Source organism: Hydra vulgaris, chromosome 06 (assembly GCF_038396675.1).
Source record: "Hydra vulgaris chromosome 06, alternate assembly HydraT2T_AEP".
Classification (NCBI taxonomy): Eukaryota; Metazoa; Cnidaria; class Hydrozoa; order Anthoathecata; family Hydridae; genus Hydra; species Hydra vulgaris.
Genome location: NC_088925.1, coordinates 56,612,824 through 56,634,006, shown reverse-complemented (window position 1 = coordinate 56,634,006; position 21,183 = coordinate 56,612,824). Strand labels below are relative to the sequence as shown.

The 21,183-nt window shown below is 28.8% G+C and overlaps 2 protein-coding genes across 3 annotated transcripts; both read left to right on the top strand.

Annotated features, from left to right (window-relative positions):
• The first annotated feature begins 8,769 nt into the window (after positions 1 to 8,769).
• On the top strand, positions 8,770 to 9,642 carry LOC136081528 (histone-lysine N-methyltransferase SETMAR-like). The gene has a single exon (XM_065798853.1). It carries the CDS (start codon positions 8,770 to 8,772, stop codon positions 9,640 to 9,642), a length of 873 nt encoding a protein of 290 aa, XP_065654925.1.
• A 7,719-nt stretch (positions 9,643 to 17,361) lies between these two features.
• LOC136081996 (uncharacterized) lies at positions 17,362 to 20,161 on the top strand. 2 transcript variants are annotated; one of them, XM_065800526.1, is made up of 5 exons: positions 17,362 to 17,554; positions 17,634 to 17,871; positions 18,199 to 18,345; positions 19,304 to 19,439; positions 19,924 to 20,161. In XM_065800526.1, the coding sequence occupies exons 1-5, from the start codon at positions 17,513 to 17,515 to the stop codon at positions 20,069 to 20,071; spliced, it is 711 nt and encodes a 236-aa protein (XP_065656598.1). In that variant the 5' UTR covers positions 17,362 to 17,512; the 3' UTR covers positions 20,072 to 20,161. The 2 variants fall into 2 exon arrangements, with proteins under 2 accessions (XP_065656598.1, XP_065656599.1); XM_065800527.1 differs by having other exon boundaries at positions 17,394 to 17,554; positions 18,241 to 18,345.
• The last annotated feature ends 1,022 nt before the right edge of the window (positions 20,162 to 21,183 follow it).

Sequence of the window (21,183 nt, the reverse complement as noted above, 5' to 3'; positions counted from 1 at the left end):
AATTGTTTACCTCACTACAACCAGAAACAGCGTCATTTATAACCAGGTTTAAATTGTGACTCGCAAAATGAGCATATTGTGCAGATGGCTGAATATTATTTATTTTTTTCTGAACTCCGTTATAAATGCCGCTCATCACATTAGCTCCGTCATATCCTTGACCACGGCACTTTTTTAAATCTATTCTTTTATTTTTAAGCAATAATAACAATTGATTGGTTAAACCTACTGCCGAATGATCCTTTATTTCATAAAAACCCAAAAATGTTTCTTTAATCTCTATTTGACAAAGTTGAGTGTACTGTTTGCGAATTATGTGAACGTATCGAAAAATTAAACTTAAATGTTCTTTTCTAGATAGGTCTTGAGTTGTGTCAACTATAATAGAAAAAAAGGCAGATTCATTTATTTCCAATAATAATGTTTTTTCTAAGTTTTGGCTTAAACATCGAATCACTTTATTTTGGAAAGCTGGATTAAGATATTTCATAGTGCCTTTTGGCTTTTTGAGTACTTGTTTCATTGTATCGTCGTTCTTTGACAGCAAATAAACATGAGACAAAAAATTGCCACTATAAATTTGATCTACCAACACTTCACTATGTCCTCTAAATGCAAGTGAGTTTTTTGTTAACATTAAAGTGATGTTAAATAACCTTTCTAATACCATCTTCCAAAATTAAGCTTTATGATGATTTAATGTCTCTGTATCCTCATTAAGTGTCCTGTTTTGTTTCAATTGATCGTATGTTTGACATGCTTCAATATTTTTTAGGCTATTAGCATGAATTTTTATTTTTTTACTTAGCCCTTTCCAGTCTCGAACTCCCAAACGCAATTGATTATTTTTATCATTTGAAAATAACCAACATGGTTCACAATACGCTGAGTCCAGAATTTTGGAACAACAGGGCTAAAATCGCTGTGTTCAACCAAATTTATATGCACAATAATAATAATTTGTTGAAAAATGTCTTCAATTTTGTGAAGGATCTTTTTTAAATGGTCCTTGTGGTTTACATCTTTCAGAGGAAATAATAAATTGTTTTGTGCTATCATCAAGAAATTTCTCTTTAAAATATCCCATATCTATTTTTAATGCATTTAATTCCTGAAATATATTCGGTTCTTGATCTGTTTCTTCAACTTGCATTGCAGTGGTAAGATTGTTATGATTTGCGAAAATATCTGCATTACTTTTATAACGAGATTCATTTTGATCTTTCGAAATTTCATTGTGTTCTATGTTGATTGAAACAGATAACATTTCTTCTTGTTGGGTTGCTTGAGAAGTACTAGTAACGACATTGATATTTTTATCTGCAACTACTTCACTAGCTTTCTGTTCTACTGATGAAAAAAAAAGGATATCTTTTTATTGTTTTTACGTAATATATCATCAGCCTCCTTTCTTCATTTATTTTTTCCGGCTCCACTCATATAAGTTCTTTTTGAGTCCATGCTATTGTAAGAAAATTATTTTATTAGTACAATTATATCTATATATTAACCCTATAGATATAAATATCAATAGCTAAATATTTTTGAATAAACGATAGACTTAATTTGTATTTATTCTTTAGTTCGTATTTTGAGTCCGCCCTTTTAATTTTATTTCAAATATGTACAGATAATTTATGTTTCTTTGTTAATTCGTACTATCCTCGTACTATAACTTGTCTCAGAAACAAAGGATCTGTGGTTCAAACCCACCTCTGGGCAAGTTTTGCTACATCGGTTAGGAAGGAGGCGTGAACTTCCAATTAAATGCTCATCCGCGGTGCTCTGTGATAAGACCGTAAGGACTTCTTGGGGCACCTAAATAAAATTAAAAAAAAAAAAAAAAAAAAAATATCAAAACCTAGTGCCTACTCAACATAGAAACATGATTCTACCTGTATCGCGTTTATATACATTTTTTAATTAAAAAATTCAAGAGTTCAATAATTAATTTATATAGGAAATTTTAAATCGCTAGAATAAAATTGCAAGATTTTTTTAACAAGCAGTTAAAAAATATTACCAATATTATAATTATAACCAGTTTATTACCTATTAGCTAAACATTTTGATAACTCAACTTATTGTGACGAAAGTTTTAATTATATGATTTTTACTGCTTTGCATAAATGTATATAAAAAGAAAAGCATTTACCTTCTAAATATAATAATATTTAATAATTTATACTTAATTTTCCACTTCAAAATCACCTAACTTAATTGACTAATACTAAAATACTAAATTACATCAGCGGTATGTCTATAATAGACAACGTTAATATTCACCAATGTTCACTAATATTCAATAGAAATTCTACAATGAATTTGCTATTGAAATTAAATTCTGCATTACAATTTCTATTGAAATTTAATTCTATAATAGAGTTCCTTTTATAGAAAAATAATCTGTTTTCATTTAAGAATACGTTAAAAATCTCCGCGGGGCCCTCTAAGCTTCGGAGCCCTCCCGCCTTGCGGGGTTGTGCTCCCCCTAGTTATGCCACTGGTTCGGACAGAACGTATTAAGTGAGTCATTGATACTATGTATCACCTTTGCAATTTTGGAACAAATGTATGAAATAAAATCTTGACCAAGAGACAAACGAAAGAATCGTTGGTTGCATCCAAATGAAATCCTTTTACTTCTTTATCGGCATCAACCTTTTTTTATATGTTTATGGCATGACTGGTAACTTGTCAAACCTCCTCAATTGACAAAGATGTCGGAAACCAATAAAAGAAAGTCTGCATATTTAGTGAGAAATGATGATTGGTGATTAAGAAGGCAGTAAATTCAATCAAATCAATTAAAATAGCTACCTTACCGAGCAAACAAAAAAATTCGAATTATTCCATTATTCAATACGTCATTGGTTCAAAGAACATACAAGCAACGCCTATTACCAAATAACAGCCAATGATTATTTTAAACCAATATTTAAAAGCTCTTGACACTGTTTTTAATGCAATTGAAGATCAATTCGAACAACGAGCATTAAAGAAGTTTATGAACGTTGAAGAACTGTTTTTGAAAGCTATTAGAAAGGAACTTAAGGTTTTAGAACCTAAATTTTATGGAGATTACAATTGGAGCCAAATAGAAAGTGAGCTTCATCTTATACTAACTATTTTAAAAAAAACTGACAATTGATTTTCGAGATACGCGCAAGACAGTTCAGAATATGGATAAAGAGAATCGTGTTTACAAGTGAAACTACATCGGCCACACCAAAACGCTCTTATTCAATGCAGAGGAGGGGTTAAAAGGTGGCTCAGGTTAACAATGGCTTAAAAAAGATGTAAATACTTGTCAGAGCTAAATAGACACGTTGATATTATCGATAGTTTATCTTTAATAGAAGAAGCCGAGCGATTTACAGCTGCACAGGATAAGCACCGGAGTGAGTTCGGAACATTAACTGTAAAAGACCTCAATTAAATTTTTTATGACTCTTTTAAATCTTTTCAGTGTTTAAAGAAAATTTCCCAAAAAAAATTTATTTTCAAAATTGGGGCCACAAAAGTTTTTTGAAACCTCATAAAAATTTGAATTCAAGACAAATATTTCACTTTGACCCCGCCAGTTCTGTTGCACGTGTGTGTGTGTGTGTGTCTGTGTGTGTGTGTGTGTGTGTGTGTGTGTGTGTGTGTGTGTGTGTGTGCGTGTGTGTATGTATCTATATATATATATATATATATATATATATATATATATATATATATATACATATATAAATATATATATATATATACATATATATATATATATATATATATATATATATATTTATATATATACATATATATATGTATATATATATATATATATATATATATATAAATATATATATATAAATATATATATATATATATATATATATATATGTATATATGTATATATATATATACATATGTATAAATATACATATATATATTTATACATATATATATATATATATATATATATATATATATATATATATTTATATATATACATATATTTATATATATATATATATATTTATATATATATATATATATATAAATATATATATATATATATATATATATATATATATATATATATATATATATATGTATTTTTATGAATCTAAGTAATAGACATGCATAGTTTAGTGCGAAATCTGTTCCCATGGCTGTGACTGAAATTTGGTGAAATAATTTGTTGTTGAAGATAAAATTGTTGTTTTTCAAAATATTTGATGCGGATTTAATGATAAAATTGGTTGTATATTGTTCAGGTATAAGATCTGTATGTTTTTTGACCCAGAATTTCAAAGCGTGTAATCCTAGATTGTGTAGAACAGTCATGTAAAAATAACAATACCACATATAAGTACAACACTATCTACATCTACTTTTCTTGGAATTTTTCTTAGAAAATTCGTACTATCTTTTATACAAGTCTTTTGTTTCTGTACCATTGGAGAAAAATATTGTGTAAAATTGGGCTAAAATATGATGTTAATGAAACTATTCCTGCAATAATTGGTCGTCCTTTTCGGTCTTATGGTGATTCTATGTCAATAGCCTTTTTAATAATTTCCATACATTTATAAATTTCGGGAGTTATACAAAAATTGCTAGATTTCCATTAAATTTTGTTAGTTATTATTTTGTGTTTAATAAAATTTTCCGTTTAGTTTAATTTTCAATTTAATTTTTCAATAAAATAATATATTTAATTTTCTTGATGTATCTGTTATTCTTAAAAACAACAATTGTATCACAACCCCCATATTCTATAAAGAAACTTACAGCCATGACCAGAGCCGCACAGAAACTTAGTGATGCCCAAGGTCAATTTTTGTTCGGTGCACCAAACTTTGGATTCCTGAGTATATTGAATTAAGTATGAGTTTCAATGTTTATTGTCCGTATGTCTACTATTACATTACAATTTAATGAAAACAACAATTTTTTTGTATCAACTGTCGCTGCATATAAACACTTTATATTTGAATTTGTTTATATATGATAAACCGAAAATACAAATACAATTTAAAATGAATGGAATTATATATTTCATCAATAAAAAGTTAATTATGAAGACTAGTCAAATTACAGTAGTTTTACTTCGCGGGTAACTTCTTTGCGAAACTAGAGATAACATTTTCGTACGATAAAGTCTTGGGAAGATTGTTTCTAGTTGAAACCACCATTAGGTTAGTAAGACGTTCTTCAATCATTGTTGATTGTAATTTGGATTTGATAAGAGCAAGTTTTTTGAAAGAGCGCTCTCCTTCAGCTACTGAAACCGGGATTGTATTAAAAATGCGAAGCAAATTGCAGATCGAAGAAAATATTGACTGAAGACCTTTTTGGTAGATTCTATTGAGCAACGTGATAAAAGAAAGAGATATTCTATTTATCCAAAAGCATTTGATTGTTTGAAAACATCTTGATGACAGGTTTTTTCAATCAACTTCTCTTTTTTTGTTTTGTTTTGTTTTGCTTTGTTTTGTTCTTTATTACAATGTCCTTTATTACAATGAAAGATACAAATACAAATATACGAGAGAAAAATGCAAGTGAAAATATCGTAAAAATAAATAAATAAAAAATAAATAAAGAACGCGGATACTCAGAGAAGACCATAAGGTCTTGTCACAGAGAACCGCTGGTGAAGAACTTGAATCTTAAAATTTATACAACGTATAAAAATCGCTATACAAATAAATGAAATTGTTAAGATTAAAAAATGGTTTTACAACTAGAAAATATAAATAAAGAAAAAATATACAAGTATTTGATTCAATAAACAAAAATAAAGAGGATACTCGCAGAAGACCATCAAGTCTTTATCGAGAACCGCTCGTAAATTTAAAAATCTCATAAAAATCAAATGCATACATGGTCAAGTATATGATGCACAAGAAAAAAGTAAGTGCATTCATATACATATTCAGTTACATCACTGCATAAAAAATAAAAAAGTAAATCATTCAATGTTTAAAAATACAAAAATGTATCACCAATAGACAAAATGATTTCCTTAAGCTTTTATTGAATGAGAGGTAACTCCATTCCGAAGAAAAATCAAAATGTTTTAAAACTATTTTATTCCAAAGAGAAGCTCCACGAAATTAAATGCTTGATTTTCCAAAATTATTTTGAAAAAATAGTTGACGAATTAAGTTGTCATTTCTTAAGTTGTATTTATTTTTATCTTTTAAGGTATATAAATCATGGAAAGAAACTGGGTTGGAGTTAGTTTTACATTTGTACATAAAACAAAGAATATAAAAAACATCTAGCTGATATATTTCAAGAATTTTAATTTCAAATAAGAAGGGCTTGGCATGAGTAAATCTATCTTTAAAATTAATAAGACGAGTAACATGCTTTTGTTGACGGTAAAGAGGCCTAAGTTTGGATTTATTAGCTCTACACCAAGCAATATTTGCATAGTTTAAATGACAATAGATAAAGGAGTGCTATAATTGAGTTAAATTACGTTTATTTAAAATACTTCTAGCTTTATGCAATATTCCTATACTTTTAGCAACTTTATTACACAATAACTCTATGTGATATTTCCAATTAGGGTTTTCATTGTTATAGATACCCAGAAAGTTTGTATTAATTACATTCTTTTACATCAATTACATCGAGTTTTGCCAGAACTTTTCTTTTTTTTTTCTGACTAAATTTTTCTTCATCTTTAGAAGGAGATGGAGAACACCATATAAACGAAAACATATCCGTTGTCTTTTGAGCTGTATCCGTTTTTTATCTTATCTGCTGGAGCAGCGCGTCAAGAGCAACATTAAATACGTTCACCTCAAAACCCTTTGATTCGTCTTCGTGGAAGTGGGCTGTGTTTATTGACTCGCCGTAAAGTGCTTTTCTTTTCCTTGTTTTCTTTTTAACAAAATCATTTTAAAACACAAAAGAAGCTGACCCAGATGCAACCAGTTTTGCTTCTTGGAGGATTTGGGGCCGTAAAGAACGTAGTTGGTCAAGATCATTGATTATAATTTTTTAAAACTTTGTCTCGTCATCCAAAGAAATGCTTTCTGTTTGAAGAAGGAGGCAGATATCGTTGACACATAGGAGAGGCTTGAACCAGAAAGAAATCAAGACAATGAATTCAAATGATTGAATCCACTTTTTTAGTGCCTAAAGTAAATAAACTTTTTGAGTAACTAAAGTCATTTGATGATCTTCTAAATCGAGTTCTTCAAGAAGTTTCAAGGACTTCAGTATATCTTTTAGTCGTTTCGACCAAATAGATATACTGAAGTCCTTGAAACTTCTTGAATAGCCATACCGCCGCGAACTCCATCTTGTTTGGGACGTGAAGGAATTGCCCTGTTGCCCCAGTAAAATTTCCAGCGTATGGGGCTAATATTAAAAAGATTATACAACAATTGGATGTTGCCATAATAGTTCTTGACTACAGTAGAGGATTATGCAAAATGAACGCTAGCAAGATTGAGACTATGCGCACTGCAAGGCATGAACAAAGCTTAAAGATTTTTCTCGAAAATAATGGCCTGCACTCCTTTGTATACACCGGACATATTAGCCCTGTTATCATAGCCTTGGCCCCTACAGTTTTTTAAATCAATGTTTTAAGTAACGTTTAAAAATCAGCCATTTATAGAAATGGGAAAGGTTCCAAGATTGAATGTATATATTTTTTATTATAATTCTTATAATTCAAAAAAGAAACTAGGGGGTTTTTATCCCATTGCTTAAACAACTTCACTAAAAAAATTTTTTTGTATATTAAAAATAAAGAAGAGCAAAAATTACTTCATAAATTATTTGTCTTTATCTTAATATGTCATTGTTTAAGTCAGTGACGTAACAAGATTTTTTGATACTTTAGAAAAAATACTTTCAAGCATTATGCAATCTCCAAACTTAGGTATGTTCATGCTTATGTCAAATAAGAATGCTTTGCAATAAATTATACACTTTTGGTTTTTGTCTCGTAACAATTAATAACAAATAAATAAACAATACGCCTTTTTTTAGGCGATTGGTTTAATTTGTAGAATAAGTTTATACCGTTTTATATATTTTTGCAATTAACAAATAAGTTTATAATTTATTATTCACCAAAATATAGCAGGTTAAACTTGTTATATTTAATATATTTGTTATATTAAGAAACTTTGGAAAGTAGTTAAAAATCTTTGCAACCAAGGCAAATACGCAACGATTAAATTTAATTGAGTTTTTTATCGTGAATTTAGAAAATAAGAACATTTTTGCGTGTAATTGAAGAAAAGGTTTTACATAAATTTAAGCTATCCTAAGAGGTTTATTAAACCTCGTTGAAGCTACTTATCGATAGCTTTAAAGTTAATCAAATTTGCTTTAATTGAAGCAAAACAAACAATAGATTACGAAACGCAACGCTTTAATGCTTTCAAAGTAGCTAATAACTATATAGCATTTTTTTAATGAAAGTAATTTTAACTCGCGGTTTTTTGAATTTGGAACTTTTAAAAATGAATGAAAATCATTAAATAATAACTTTTACGGTGATACACATAAATACAAGTTTTATATTATAACAATATTGACAAACTGAAATATTTTTTTATATTAGGTAACCAAAAAAGTTCGTGCGGTTTTTGGTAATTGAATTGTTTTTAGCATTTTTTACAACACCCACATCGCACAAGGCAAGTAGCTTTGTTGCGTAATAGAACGCGTGTGTCACGCGCAGTTGCTGCATATATAGTGTAGGCTTGTAACGAGCTTACAGGAAAGGTTTTGTGTAAAGAAAGGATGGCAACCCAACCAACGATTATTCAATCTTGCTTACTTTACGAGTTCAAACTTGGAAGGAATGCAACACAAGCGGCCAAAAACATCTGCACAGCATTTGGAGAAGGTACAGTAAGTGAACGCACAGCACAGAAGTGGTTTCAGCGATTCTCTTCGGGAGATGAGTCCATCGAAGACCTGCCGCGTTCTGGACGCCCATTGTTGGTTGATGAGGATGAACTGAAGGACGCTGTCGAGTCTGACTCCAGCCAAACTTGCCAAGAACTTGCAGTGAGGTTTGCTGTGAGTGTTGAAACCATCCGCCTGCATCTGCATGCGATTGGGAAAGCGTGGAAGCTGAGTCGGTGGGTTCCGCACAAATTGTCGATCGACAACAAGAAGCAACGGCTTACGATCTGCACATCACTCTTATCACGCCACAATGTTGAGCCTTTTCTTGATCGTTTATTGACATGCGACGAAAAATGGATTGTGTACAACAATACCAAGCGTTGCTACCATTGGTTGTCCCCCGATAACCCCATCCCAAAGACTCCCAAGCCCAATCTCCACGAGCGGAAGGTTTTGCTGTGCATTTGGTGGACTACAGCTGGTGTGGTGCATTACGAGCTGCTCCCAACAGGCCAAACCATTACTGGACTGGTCTACTCAGCACAGCTGCAACGAGTTCACGACCTGTTGCTTGTAAAGCAGCCTGCACTGGTGCACAGGAAAGGAGTTCTGCTTTTCCACGACAACGCGAGACCGCACACCGCTCGCGTGACTCAGGACAAGCTCCAAAGCCTTGGTTGGGAGAGTTTGCCTCATCCACCATACTCGCCAGACATCTCCCCTACTGATTTCCATTTTTCCTTTCCCTGGAAAATCATTTAAAAGGACAGCAGTTCCGAGACCAGGACGCGGTTGAAATGGAGTTGAAAGCTTTTATAGACTCAAAGGACCGAGAATTTTTTAGAAGTGGAATAAATAAGCTTGTTTTACGTTGGGAAAAGGTTTTAGATGCTAATGGTGACTATTTTGATGAATAAATGTACTTACTTTTGTCGTTTTGTGTGTTTTTATTATATACGGAAAAACCGCACGAACTTTTTTGGTTACCTGATAGAATGTAATTGTTTGTTCAGTATGATTTGCATAACAGAAACTTGGTGTTCTGACGAATATCCAGAATAAATTCAAACCTGTTAATTCCGAACTAAAAACTAATATTTTAGGAGCGAAAAGTTCAAAAACGAGGAGGTGGAATTATGACATAAGTGTTCATAATGATCTGACAACTAAAAATAGAGACGATCTTTCGGTTTCTGATGCCGATGGTGAGGTCTAAAACAATTGAAATAATAAACAAAAAATTAAAAAATATACTGGTAGCCACTTGTTACAGACCACCTGAGAGTGATATAAAAAACTTTCTAAATCACCTAAAACATATACTTCTAAAAAATGACTAAGAATACAAAATACTATTTCTGTATTGGAGACATAAATATAAACTGTCTAAAGTACAATGAAGATCCTGTACCAAAACTTTTTTTGACGATATGTTTCAACATCTTTCCTATAATAAACAAACCAACCCAGGTAATATTAAATTCAATCACTGCAATTGACAACATATTAACTAATTCATTTTGTGATTGTTTATTAAAAGTAGGTGTAATCAAAACGGATCCGATCACTTTCCGATCACTTTCCAATCACTTTCTGATATACTTTTTCTTTTTTCAAGATACAAAAAATAATAACTCCAAAATCAAAGTCTTTAAACAAAAAATTAATCATTTTACTATTCAACAGTTTAAAGACTCACTATCACTTTTTTTTTTATTTTTTTTTTATTTTTTTAGGTGCCCCAAGAAGTCCTTACGGTCTTGTCACAGAACACTCCGGAAGTGCATTTGACCAGGAAGTTCACGCCTCCTTCCTTACCGTGACGCGAAAGTTTGTCCAGAGCTCGTTTCGAACCTGGATCTCCTGCTTATAAAGCAAGCGCTCTAACCACTGCGCCACGGCCGCACGGCCTATTAGCAGTGAGGCGGGACAGGATTTACCAAGAATGCATCTTTGAACATACCAACTCCGTTTATAATGAATTTATAGAAATATTCTTAAAGCACAATGATAATCACTTCCCAATTATAGAACAAGAATTAAAAGTGTCCATGGGTTACTAGTGGTATAAAAAAATCTTAAAAAAAAACTTTACATTAAGAATTTAAAAAATAGAAATGAAAAAAATTTAAATAGTTACAACCAATACAAAAATTTATTTGAAAAAATAAAAAAAAGTTCGAATAAAAATTACTCCTGGAACCAAATAAAAAATGCAACTGGTGACATTAAAAAAACATAAAATACTATAAAAGAAATAATTGGGAACAAAAAGCTAAATCAAATATAGAGTACAGTGACATACGATTGCTGAAAAATTCAACAAATATTTTGTTAATTTTAGCCCTAATCTTGTCTCAAAAATTAAGTCTCCTAATAACACATTTGAATCGTACCTAAGTGATACCCAAAGCAAGCTAAAATACGAAGAACTAAACTACCAAGAACTTAATGTTGTTCTAAACTCCTTAAAATTAAATATAATTCCAGGTATAGATGATGTCTGTAGTAGGTAGTAGTAAATGTCTTTACAACGATAAATAAATCTATATTTAAAATTTTTAAGTCTTCGATTAAAACAGAAGTTGTATCGGCAAGTTAAAAGTAGCTAAAGTAGTACCATTACTTAAAACAGATGAATCATTCTTAATTAATAACTATAGACCTATCTCGGTACTCCCTACCTTTTCTAAGAGTCTCGAAAGAGTAATCTATAGCAGATTGTATGAGTATTTAACCCAAAATAAAATCCCTAATAAAAATTAGTTAGGTTTCCAAAAACAATATTAAACTGAACAAGCAATCCTAGATCTAGTTTACAATATAAGTAATTCTTTTGATAGAAAACGGTATTGTTCTAGCATCTCTATAGACCTGCAAAGCCTTTGATACTGTAAATCATAATATCTTACTTAAAAAGATGGAAAGCTATGGGATAAAGAACATAACCCTTGACTGGTTCAAAAACTAAGCAACAGACAACAATGTGTTTTTTCAGATAATTATAAACACTCAAAACTACTAAGAGTAGAGTGAAGTGTCCCCCCCCCCCGAGATTCCATTTTTAGACTCCATCTATCTCTTCTATTTATTAACGACCTTACAAAAGTCTACGAATAACTTGATGTAATTATGTTTGTCGATGATACAAACTTATTTTATTCCTCGAACTAAATCAGAGACCTATATAAATGTATAATCAAAGAGCTTGAAAGATTAAATATAGGGTTAAAATTAAATAATTTATCACCAAATACAGAAAAAACAAAACGCATATTGTTTCATTCCAAAAAACAAATACCAACTATTCTCACTAAAAATAGATAAGGTAAACATTAAAAGAACAGAAACAACTAAATTTCTTGAGATACTTATTGATGAAAATATATTTTGGAGAGCCCATATAAGTACAGTAAACACCAAAGTTTCAAAAAATATTCGGATAATCTTAAATCGCTTTATTTTTCCTACATCCAAAGTTATAAGTACGCTAATACTACATGGGCAACACACAAATTCAAATTGAATACTATTTATATAAGTCAAAAACATGCATCAAGATTCATTCATAATAAAGATAAACTCACCCATGCTGAACCCTTACTAAAAACCTTGAATGCACGAAATATTTACCAATTCAACCTCTACCAAAATGTGCTGATTCATGCTTAAATAAAAAATTGGGCTAGTTATATCGCATTTTTTAGATAACTTTTTTAAATTAAACTCTAATAGATATATAACAAGAGCAACAGGCAACTTCACACTGCCTAAAAGAACATTAAAGTTCTCACGGTTTTCTATTTCCTACCGGGATCCGTACTTATATAACAAAACAATATCTAAAATATAGAACTTAAGATATTAAATAATCCTGCCGACTTGAAAAATAAATCAAAACACCTCATACTTAATATCAACAGTTATATCGACAAGTATTAAACTTAAAAACAAAATTTATACTAAAATATTTGTGTCACAAACTGTATATTGTTTAAACATTTTTTATTATATATAAAAATGAAATTTGATTATACTTGATGATAAATCTTCATAGACTTCTACGAGTTTTCCTTTACAACATCATGTATATGTCTGAAGTGATAGAAAATTTCTTGTCTTTTTTTTCTTCTTACTTTTATTTTTTTATTTTAAAAAAATACTCGTAGTTTTTATGAAAGAAACACTATTAATTTACGTTATACTTAGTTATACTTGTTAAAATACTTTTTATTTTGTTATGTGATACGTGGTATTATTGATGTTGTAAAAATAAAAAAAAAAGAAAGAAAAATTGTGAGACTATGTAAAGTTAAGTTAGAAATTTGTGGCAAAGTACAAAATACTTTTTATTTAAATTTTTGATGATATTCATTGTAAACCATGAATATCATCAAAAAATTAAATAAAAAGTATAAAACATAGAGAAACGTTATATTTTTACTTGAAAGACTAACAAATTAATAATTATAATTCAAATAATGCATCCAATGGTCCAAATCACATTTCAGAAATCCAGACAAGACATCGTTTTAAATGTCATTCTTAAGCGTCAATAGATAATGGCTTAGTACTGAAATTGGATCTTCTATTATTATATTCAGTATATGTTCAGTATCAAATTGTTTTTTCAATAGTATTTTTTTGAAGTACAGAGCCTACTAATTGCAGTTTACAAAATTATCTTACTTTCCGAAAGACACGTTGATTAACATACCTTAAAACTTATAAACTTAAAAAACTAATAAATTACTTTGTCATCAAAAAAATACAAATTTCGTCCCCTCGCAGGCCTAATGTTATCAAATAATAAAACCTTTTTGTCAAAATATAGATCTAATAGTAACCGTTTCATCATATGATAGTGGTTGTTACAACTCTTAAGACCCCTCTACAATTACAATGCTTCATGATGCCCCATGTATCATGCTGCCTCATTTCTAAATAGTTTTTAGTTTAGTTTATTTCGTCATTTAAAAATGTTTTCTAAAGTAAAAAAATTTAGAAAAATTTTATTAATGGCTTGAGCAAGCAAAAGACATGAATTAGCTTTATCACATAGCCCTATTAAACACACTTCTTGGAGCCTAGGAACAAAAAAACATTTAAAAGATCACCCCAGCTATAACCATGTAACGTTTCCATTCATCCCTAAATGAGGGATAAAAATTTTACATATTTATAACTTTGAAACACTATTCATAACTTTAAAACCTGCCAATCAATTTAAATTTAGTATAAGGTAGTAAAAAATATTTTAACTATTCATTGTTCTAATATTTTGGGTATAGCATCACCCATAGGAGTGATGTTGCTTTTACTTTTTAACAATGGTAATTTAACCAAAATCCAGATTCTTCATCAAGGCTTTTAAAATCAAAAAATTTTGATTTTTTGTGTTAACAATGATGCGTTAAATGTTTTTTTATAATCAATGATTTCTTCTTCAGCAATTTCAATATCATGAAATGTACCCACGTGATCCACGTGAGCTGAATTATCTTTATAAGGATTAAAAATTTTAACATTCATGAAAAATTGTATCATTAGATGCTATTGAAATCTGTTGCAATTGCTATTAGTAAAATCATTCGGAGCAAGTATTGGACAGTGGAAGAATTAAGGTAGGTCACACTGTAGATAAACTAGAAATTAATTTTGTAATATCCTTTGCTGCGTTCAAAAATATTATTTTCTATTCTAGTAATTTAAATGTATATTTTGCAATATAGAGAAGCAATATATATCTGCAGCCGTAATATCATGGAATCCTGCTACAAATTTTTGTTAAGATGTTTTAATTGCATGAAATTATTTATATACCACAAACTGTTAAACAATAATAGAGAGTGCTTGCATCTGTAAATTTATTATAAAATGCAATTGTATGAAGCAGTTCCATAGTAATGTAAAAAGAAACTTGGGATAGAATTGTCTGATTGCCTTTAAATTTAGTTTAATAATCATAAAATTCCAAATAATAAGTTTCCAAGTGTTATAAGATAAAAAGTTTTGACCGACAATCACTCAGGAACTTCAAGTAATTAGAAAAAAAAAATTTATTAGCTTTTTTTTTTACCCTACCAGCTATATTACTATATAACAAAATGAGCGTGATTGAAGGATATCACTTTGAGTATTGCTTGATTTTCCCAGAAAATGGCTTTTATAAAAAGCTTGGTACAAAAAGTGCTAATGTGTAACTTAAAAGTTACACAAATTTAAAAAAAAAACGAAATTTCTTGAAGTAAAGTTTTAAAGATTTGTGTTTTTTAAAATATTAAATTTTTTGTCCGGACAGTTGGTATCCATTTTACGACAGTTGGTACCGAAAAAACTTGAATATGTAAATGTTGAAAATATCAAACTTTTTCTGCACTAAAATATATTATTTTTTCTAAAGGAAACTAAAGCCTTTTATTGATAGGTTTAAAGGTCAGAAATATTTATCAAATTTATATATAAGCTGTTCAGAAGCCAATGTGACTAAGTCATAAAATAAATTTTTTTATTCATAATTACTTCTGAAATTATTATAAAAATAATTAGGGATTATAAATAAGTACTCTTTAATATAGAAAAACACAACAAACGACAAAATCCTTCAAAAACCAGAAAATATACTATTTAGTCTATTAAAAATTAACAAAACTTCAAAAAGCGGACTTAATCGCAATTTCTTCTGAACGGCTCATATCTTAATCTTTATCTCATTTTACTGAGCAAAAACAATATTCAAGCCAAAAATAAAAAATAAAAAAGGTAACTACAGTTTTATTTAGGTAAAAATCGTATAAAATAATTCCTATGGTATTAAAAGTTTGATAATAACTATTGAAAGCCAGATAAGCCAGTGATTTTTACCTTATAATAATTATCACATTTTAATACAGTAACAATTTTAAAAACTGTATATTTGGTAAGCAACAGTATACTCAAATCAACTTAAATGTAATTGTTTAACGCACTTTATCGTATTTCACTAAATTAAAAGTTGTTGTTTTTTTCAATAATAAACAATAGAAATCAAATAATAAATTAATTATAACAAAGACAACACTGTAAAAATTTCTGTTTTAAAGTTATACATTTTTCAACTATTGTAATTTTTATATATGTTCACTAAAAAAATATAAAAATTGTTCGTAAACAAATATAAAAATTGAGTTACTAAGTTACTAAGCAGATACGAATGTTTATTTGTTTTGAACTAAACAGCGTCTACCAATTGCTACACAGCGTCTACCAATTGCTACACAGTTAATATAAAACACAGCAACAAAGAGTCTTAAAATTTTCAAAATAACCTCCAAAGAAGAAAATATGCGATGTTTTATCCCATATTTAAATTACGCGATTTTTTATGCTATTTTGTTATACCAAATTTTATACTAAAACTATTATTTTCCATTTTGCAACAAAATCATGAAAAACTTCAGAATACGTTTAGATGAAAATCTATTTATTAAAAATCAGCAAGTTCTATTTACAAAATTAAATCTCAACATGATTGAAAACTAACTAATGTGAAGAGACATAAGTTCGATGCGAAAAATCATGACAACCAAACTTCGATGTTAAAATTAATTTAATATAGTAACTTTAATTTTTTTTTTTTCAATCGATAGAGAAAATTTTAGTAAATGAACAAAAATGTTTCTTTCATTTCTTTTTACATGTGTAAATTTTCCATATTTCTGTTTTTCAGAAACTATAATTTCGTGTATGTTCTTGACTTTTTCTATTTTTTGTATTATTGCAAACAAACGGTCAAGGCATATTTATACAATTAACTGTCCCAACAGTATTGTATAAAAAACTTTTTTTGCTAAACAAAGAAAATATTATTTGATGACTTGTCAAATGCACTCAAACTAAATAGTTTAATTTGAGTGCATTGGATATAAAAAAACAATATTCACTTCTTAAAAATGCAATCTGGAAAGTTGCTGTATGTTTTTGTTTTGTTGGCAAAAACAATTTTTCTAAATAACTTACTCCTTGTTAAATGCCATATGCGTTTGAGTGGTAAAGTATTTTTGTCGAAGGAAAAATAACTTTGTCTCTATTAAAATTAGCTATGAAGTTGTAAATATATGTACATATATATGTATAAATATGTACATAATATATATATATATATATATATATATATATATATATATATATATATATATATATATATATATATATATATATATATATATTATTCTTTAAACAGTTAAGATATTACGTTTACATAAATAATAGTCAAATAACAAACTTTACAATTGGTTGAATAGTTTCTAATTACAATTGCTTAATTATTTTAATTTTTAATTGTTACTTTAATTTTTAGTATTATTACTATACTTATCATTAAGATTTATAATAAAGATTCATCACAGTATACATTATTTATAAAGATTTATGACAATATTTATAAAGATAATTTCGTTTAAAACTTCAAAATCCTTGCACAAATATTGACTCTTCGTAAAAGCAATTGTTATTAATACAAAAACGTAAATGTTTTGTTTAAAACGCTTCCTTACATTTATGAATCTTACATAATAGGGTTTGGATTAATATATCGTACCTACAACAAAGTCAGGTTTAAGAAACTGGTTCATTGTCCATGATTTCATCGTAAATGGGTGTTAACTGGTGCTTACGTATATTATATCCAATAAGAGTAAGTCAAATTATTTTATTTTAATCAACTTATATTTTTCATATTGCTGAGGGTTCTTGTAAAATTTTATCTTATTTAGTCTGTTCCAAATAATATGGGAATTGTTTTGGCTCGTGTTACTTCATTAATCCTACTTAGCATATCTTTGGTTTTGTTAGCAATAGCTGTTGCTCTTAAAGGTTGGAAAGAAGAAAGGTATTATGATGAAATCATGGAAATCAGTTTATGGACAATATGTCGATATGCATTTGGCACAATTAGAGGGTTAGATTTTAATAAATGTTTTGAAAATTACTATGCTGAACAGCCGTTCCAAGGTATATAGCATACCAGTCAGCTTGTAATAATATAATATTTTTAAAATAATATGTATAATAACTTGTTGCCTGTTTTTTTTGTTTTTGTTTTTTTAAATAATGTTTTTTTAGAAATAAAAGAATTATTTAAATAAGATATTTTTTTGTTATCTTTTTTAAAAAAATTTTTGTTTATTGCATAATTTCTGTTAGGTAGTAATACTTTTTAAAAACTGTATATTTGGTAAGCAACTGTATACTCAAATCAACTTAAATGTAATTGTTTAACGCACTTTATCGTATTTCACTAAATTAAAAGTTGTTGTTTTTTTCAAATATATTTTAAAGCGTGGTTCGAATGCTTTCGATTTTTTCTTGTTTTGGCATTAGCTATTTTGGTGTTAGTGTTTATTTTCGTATGCTATGAACAATCTTTTAAAGATGAACGTTTAAAAAAGTCATGGAATCTAGCTGCGATTGCTTGTATTTTCAGTGGTATGGTTACTATACTTTTATTTGATAAATAATTTTAAACAAAACTGAAATAATGTATACGCGAATAAATGTATATATGCATACATACTATATCCATACACGCATATATAGATACATATATACAAACATACATGCATACATACATACATACATACATACATACATACATACATACATACATACATACATACATACATACATACATACATACATACATACATACATACATACATACATACATACATACATACATACATACATACATACATACATACATACATACATACATACATACATACATACATACATACATACATACATACATACATACATACATACATACATACATACATACATACATACATACATACATACATACATACATACATACATACATACATACATACATACATACATACATACATACATACATACATACATACATACATACATACATACATACATACATACATACATACATACATACATACATACATACATACATACATACATACATACATACATACATACATACATTAAAAAAGAGAAAAATCTGTTTCATAAAAAATTAATTTGCGTTAATTGTCATCGTTTTATTATTTAGCAAACAACATTTAAAAAAGAAAAAAAAATCTAAAAAAGTCACAGCAGCTCAATTCCCATTATGGGATAGAAACAAGTGATCTCTCTTCATTCATTATAATCATTAACAAATAAACAAGTTTTTCCTTTATTAAAAGCTATACCCTTGTTTAAATGAAATCTCTTCACAATAAATACCTTTTGTTCAAATTTTGTATTCATTGTTTGTTAAACAAGTTTCGACTTTGATTCAACCTACAAACGGCGTGTATAGAATTAATAAATGTTTTAGAGCAAAACGAACAAAAAAGCTCTTCAGTGTTTATAATAGTTTTTTACTTTATCTTTTTATTTCATTTTTTTTACATTTTTACAGCTTTTCTTACCGGAACTTCATTGGCGCTTTTTTGGTACGAGTATTCATTCGACTTTCTTGAAGAAACATTTCGATGGGAAGTAATGGGCTGGACTGAAGAAACAACAGATTACTTAGGGTTTACAGAGTATCCAGGGTAATTTTTTCTATTTAATTTTTTAATCTAATTTTTTTTTTACTCTCCCAAACAATTTTTTTGATTTCCGTTTTAAAACGCCGTTTACTAACTTCAATCAATTGCATTAAGTAAACAAGAAGTTCACTTAATGCAATTGATTGAAGTTACCTGTAGTAGGTCCTATCACACAAAATTGACTTAAGTGAACAGAGGTGTCTAGTTTTTAACTGCTGCACCGGTTACAAATAGGGCACATTTTGTTCAGGGACCTTTCCAAACTATAGTTGTAATTTTTATCAACATAGTTCTAATTTTAATTGTTTCATTTTTTGGGAGCCCACCCATCTAAATCAAGTGTCAAGCATTACTTATCCATCTTGTAAGACCAGTGTAAGTTACCATTAGTTGTAATGACAACTCAATTATAATTGTAAATAATTTTACCCTTTTTACTATACACTGACTTTGATTTAACCAAAATTTTTCCAATATTTCATTTTAGACCACCTTTGGTATTTTCTGTGATGTCATTTTTTCTGATGTTTTTTACCAGCTACTCGTGCTACGTTACCCACTGTTGCGAAACAAATGTGTTTAATAATGCTTCCTTGAAGAAATTCAAAGAGCAAAAGTTTGAAGAAGGCGTTTAAAACTACCAAAAAATGACAATATGTATATACTCTCATATTTAAAAAGCTAATGTATTATTTTTTTTTCTGCAAAGAAAAGAACGTGAAAAATGTAATTTTTTAAATCGTCGTTGTCGTAACCATATTAAGCAGGAAACCCCCTCTAATTTTATAATCAGTTTTTAGAAAAAAAAAATTTGTCAGATCAATAGCATATATTAGAAAAATAAGAAAAAAGTACTCCAAAAAAAAAAAAGGTAACCTGTTGCTATGGAAACCATAAAAAATTACCAAAAAACAGCAAAAACAGGTTTCACGCCGGCCAATATTGCGGGCAGGGAACAACTCTATACCAAACAACCACTGAAAATTTTAGAAATGGCTCTTGAATGGATGGCGAGCAATGTTAGCCGGCGTCTTAAATCCTTCATACTGAGAAAATAGCAAATTGACATTTTTTTAAATTAAATAACACCAAAAAATGTATAAAAAAGCAATCATTAACTTCATTAAATCTAAAAAACAGTATTTAAAACCCTCCTGGTTCATAAGTTATACCCTCTTTTTCCAAACTATTATCATTTTTTTTAAGTTTTTTTTGCTCTATTTAACTGTCGTCTCAACTTATTCTTTTCATTCATTTTATAATTAGATTGTTTTATTTTTTTATTGTTTATTTTATTGGAACCTTTAACCATGAAAGCACATGTTAACATATTTAATTGTTCAAAAACTAACACTAAAGCTTTCATACCAACATTAAAATTTGCTACCGCATCGTACACACCAAATTTCAAATTATCGAGTGACATATACCTGGTCTTCGGTAATCGGTCCCAAATCATACTGTTGAACAATTCATTAGCATTTAGAGTTTTCCCAAAAATAGGTCTAATTTTAAAATTTATATTCATTGGAAGACCTGGACCTGGTTTGTAAGTGTTGGTTTTATTTGCATTATCAAAGTTGAACTTGCACCAACTATTGATGCCGGTAGGACAGTGAGGAAAGTGCAAATTATTTGTTTATAAGGCAACATGAAATAATGAAGCTAATACGCTTGCCTTCTCATACCTGCTCAGTTTCCAGCATTTTGCCTTATAGCAACGTCAAAGAAATTTTGCAGACAATCG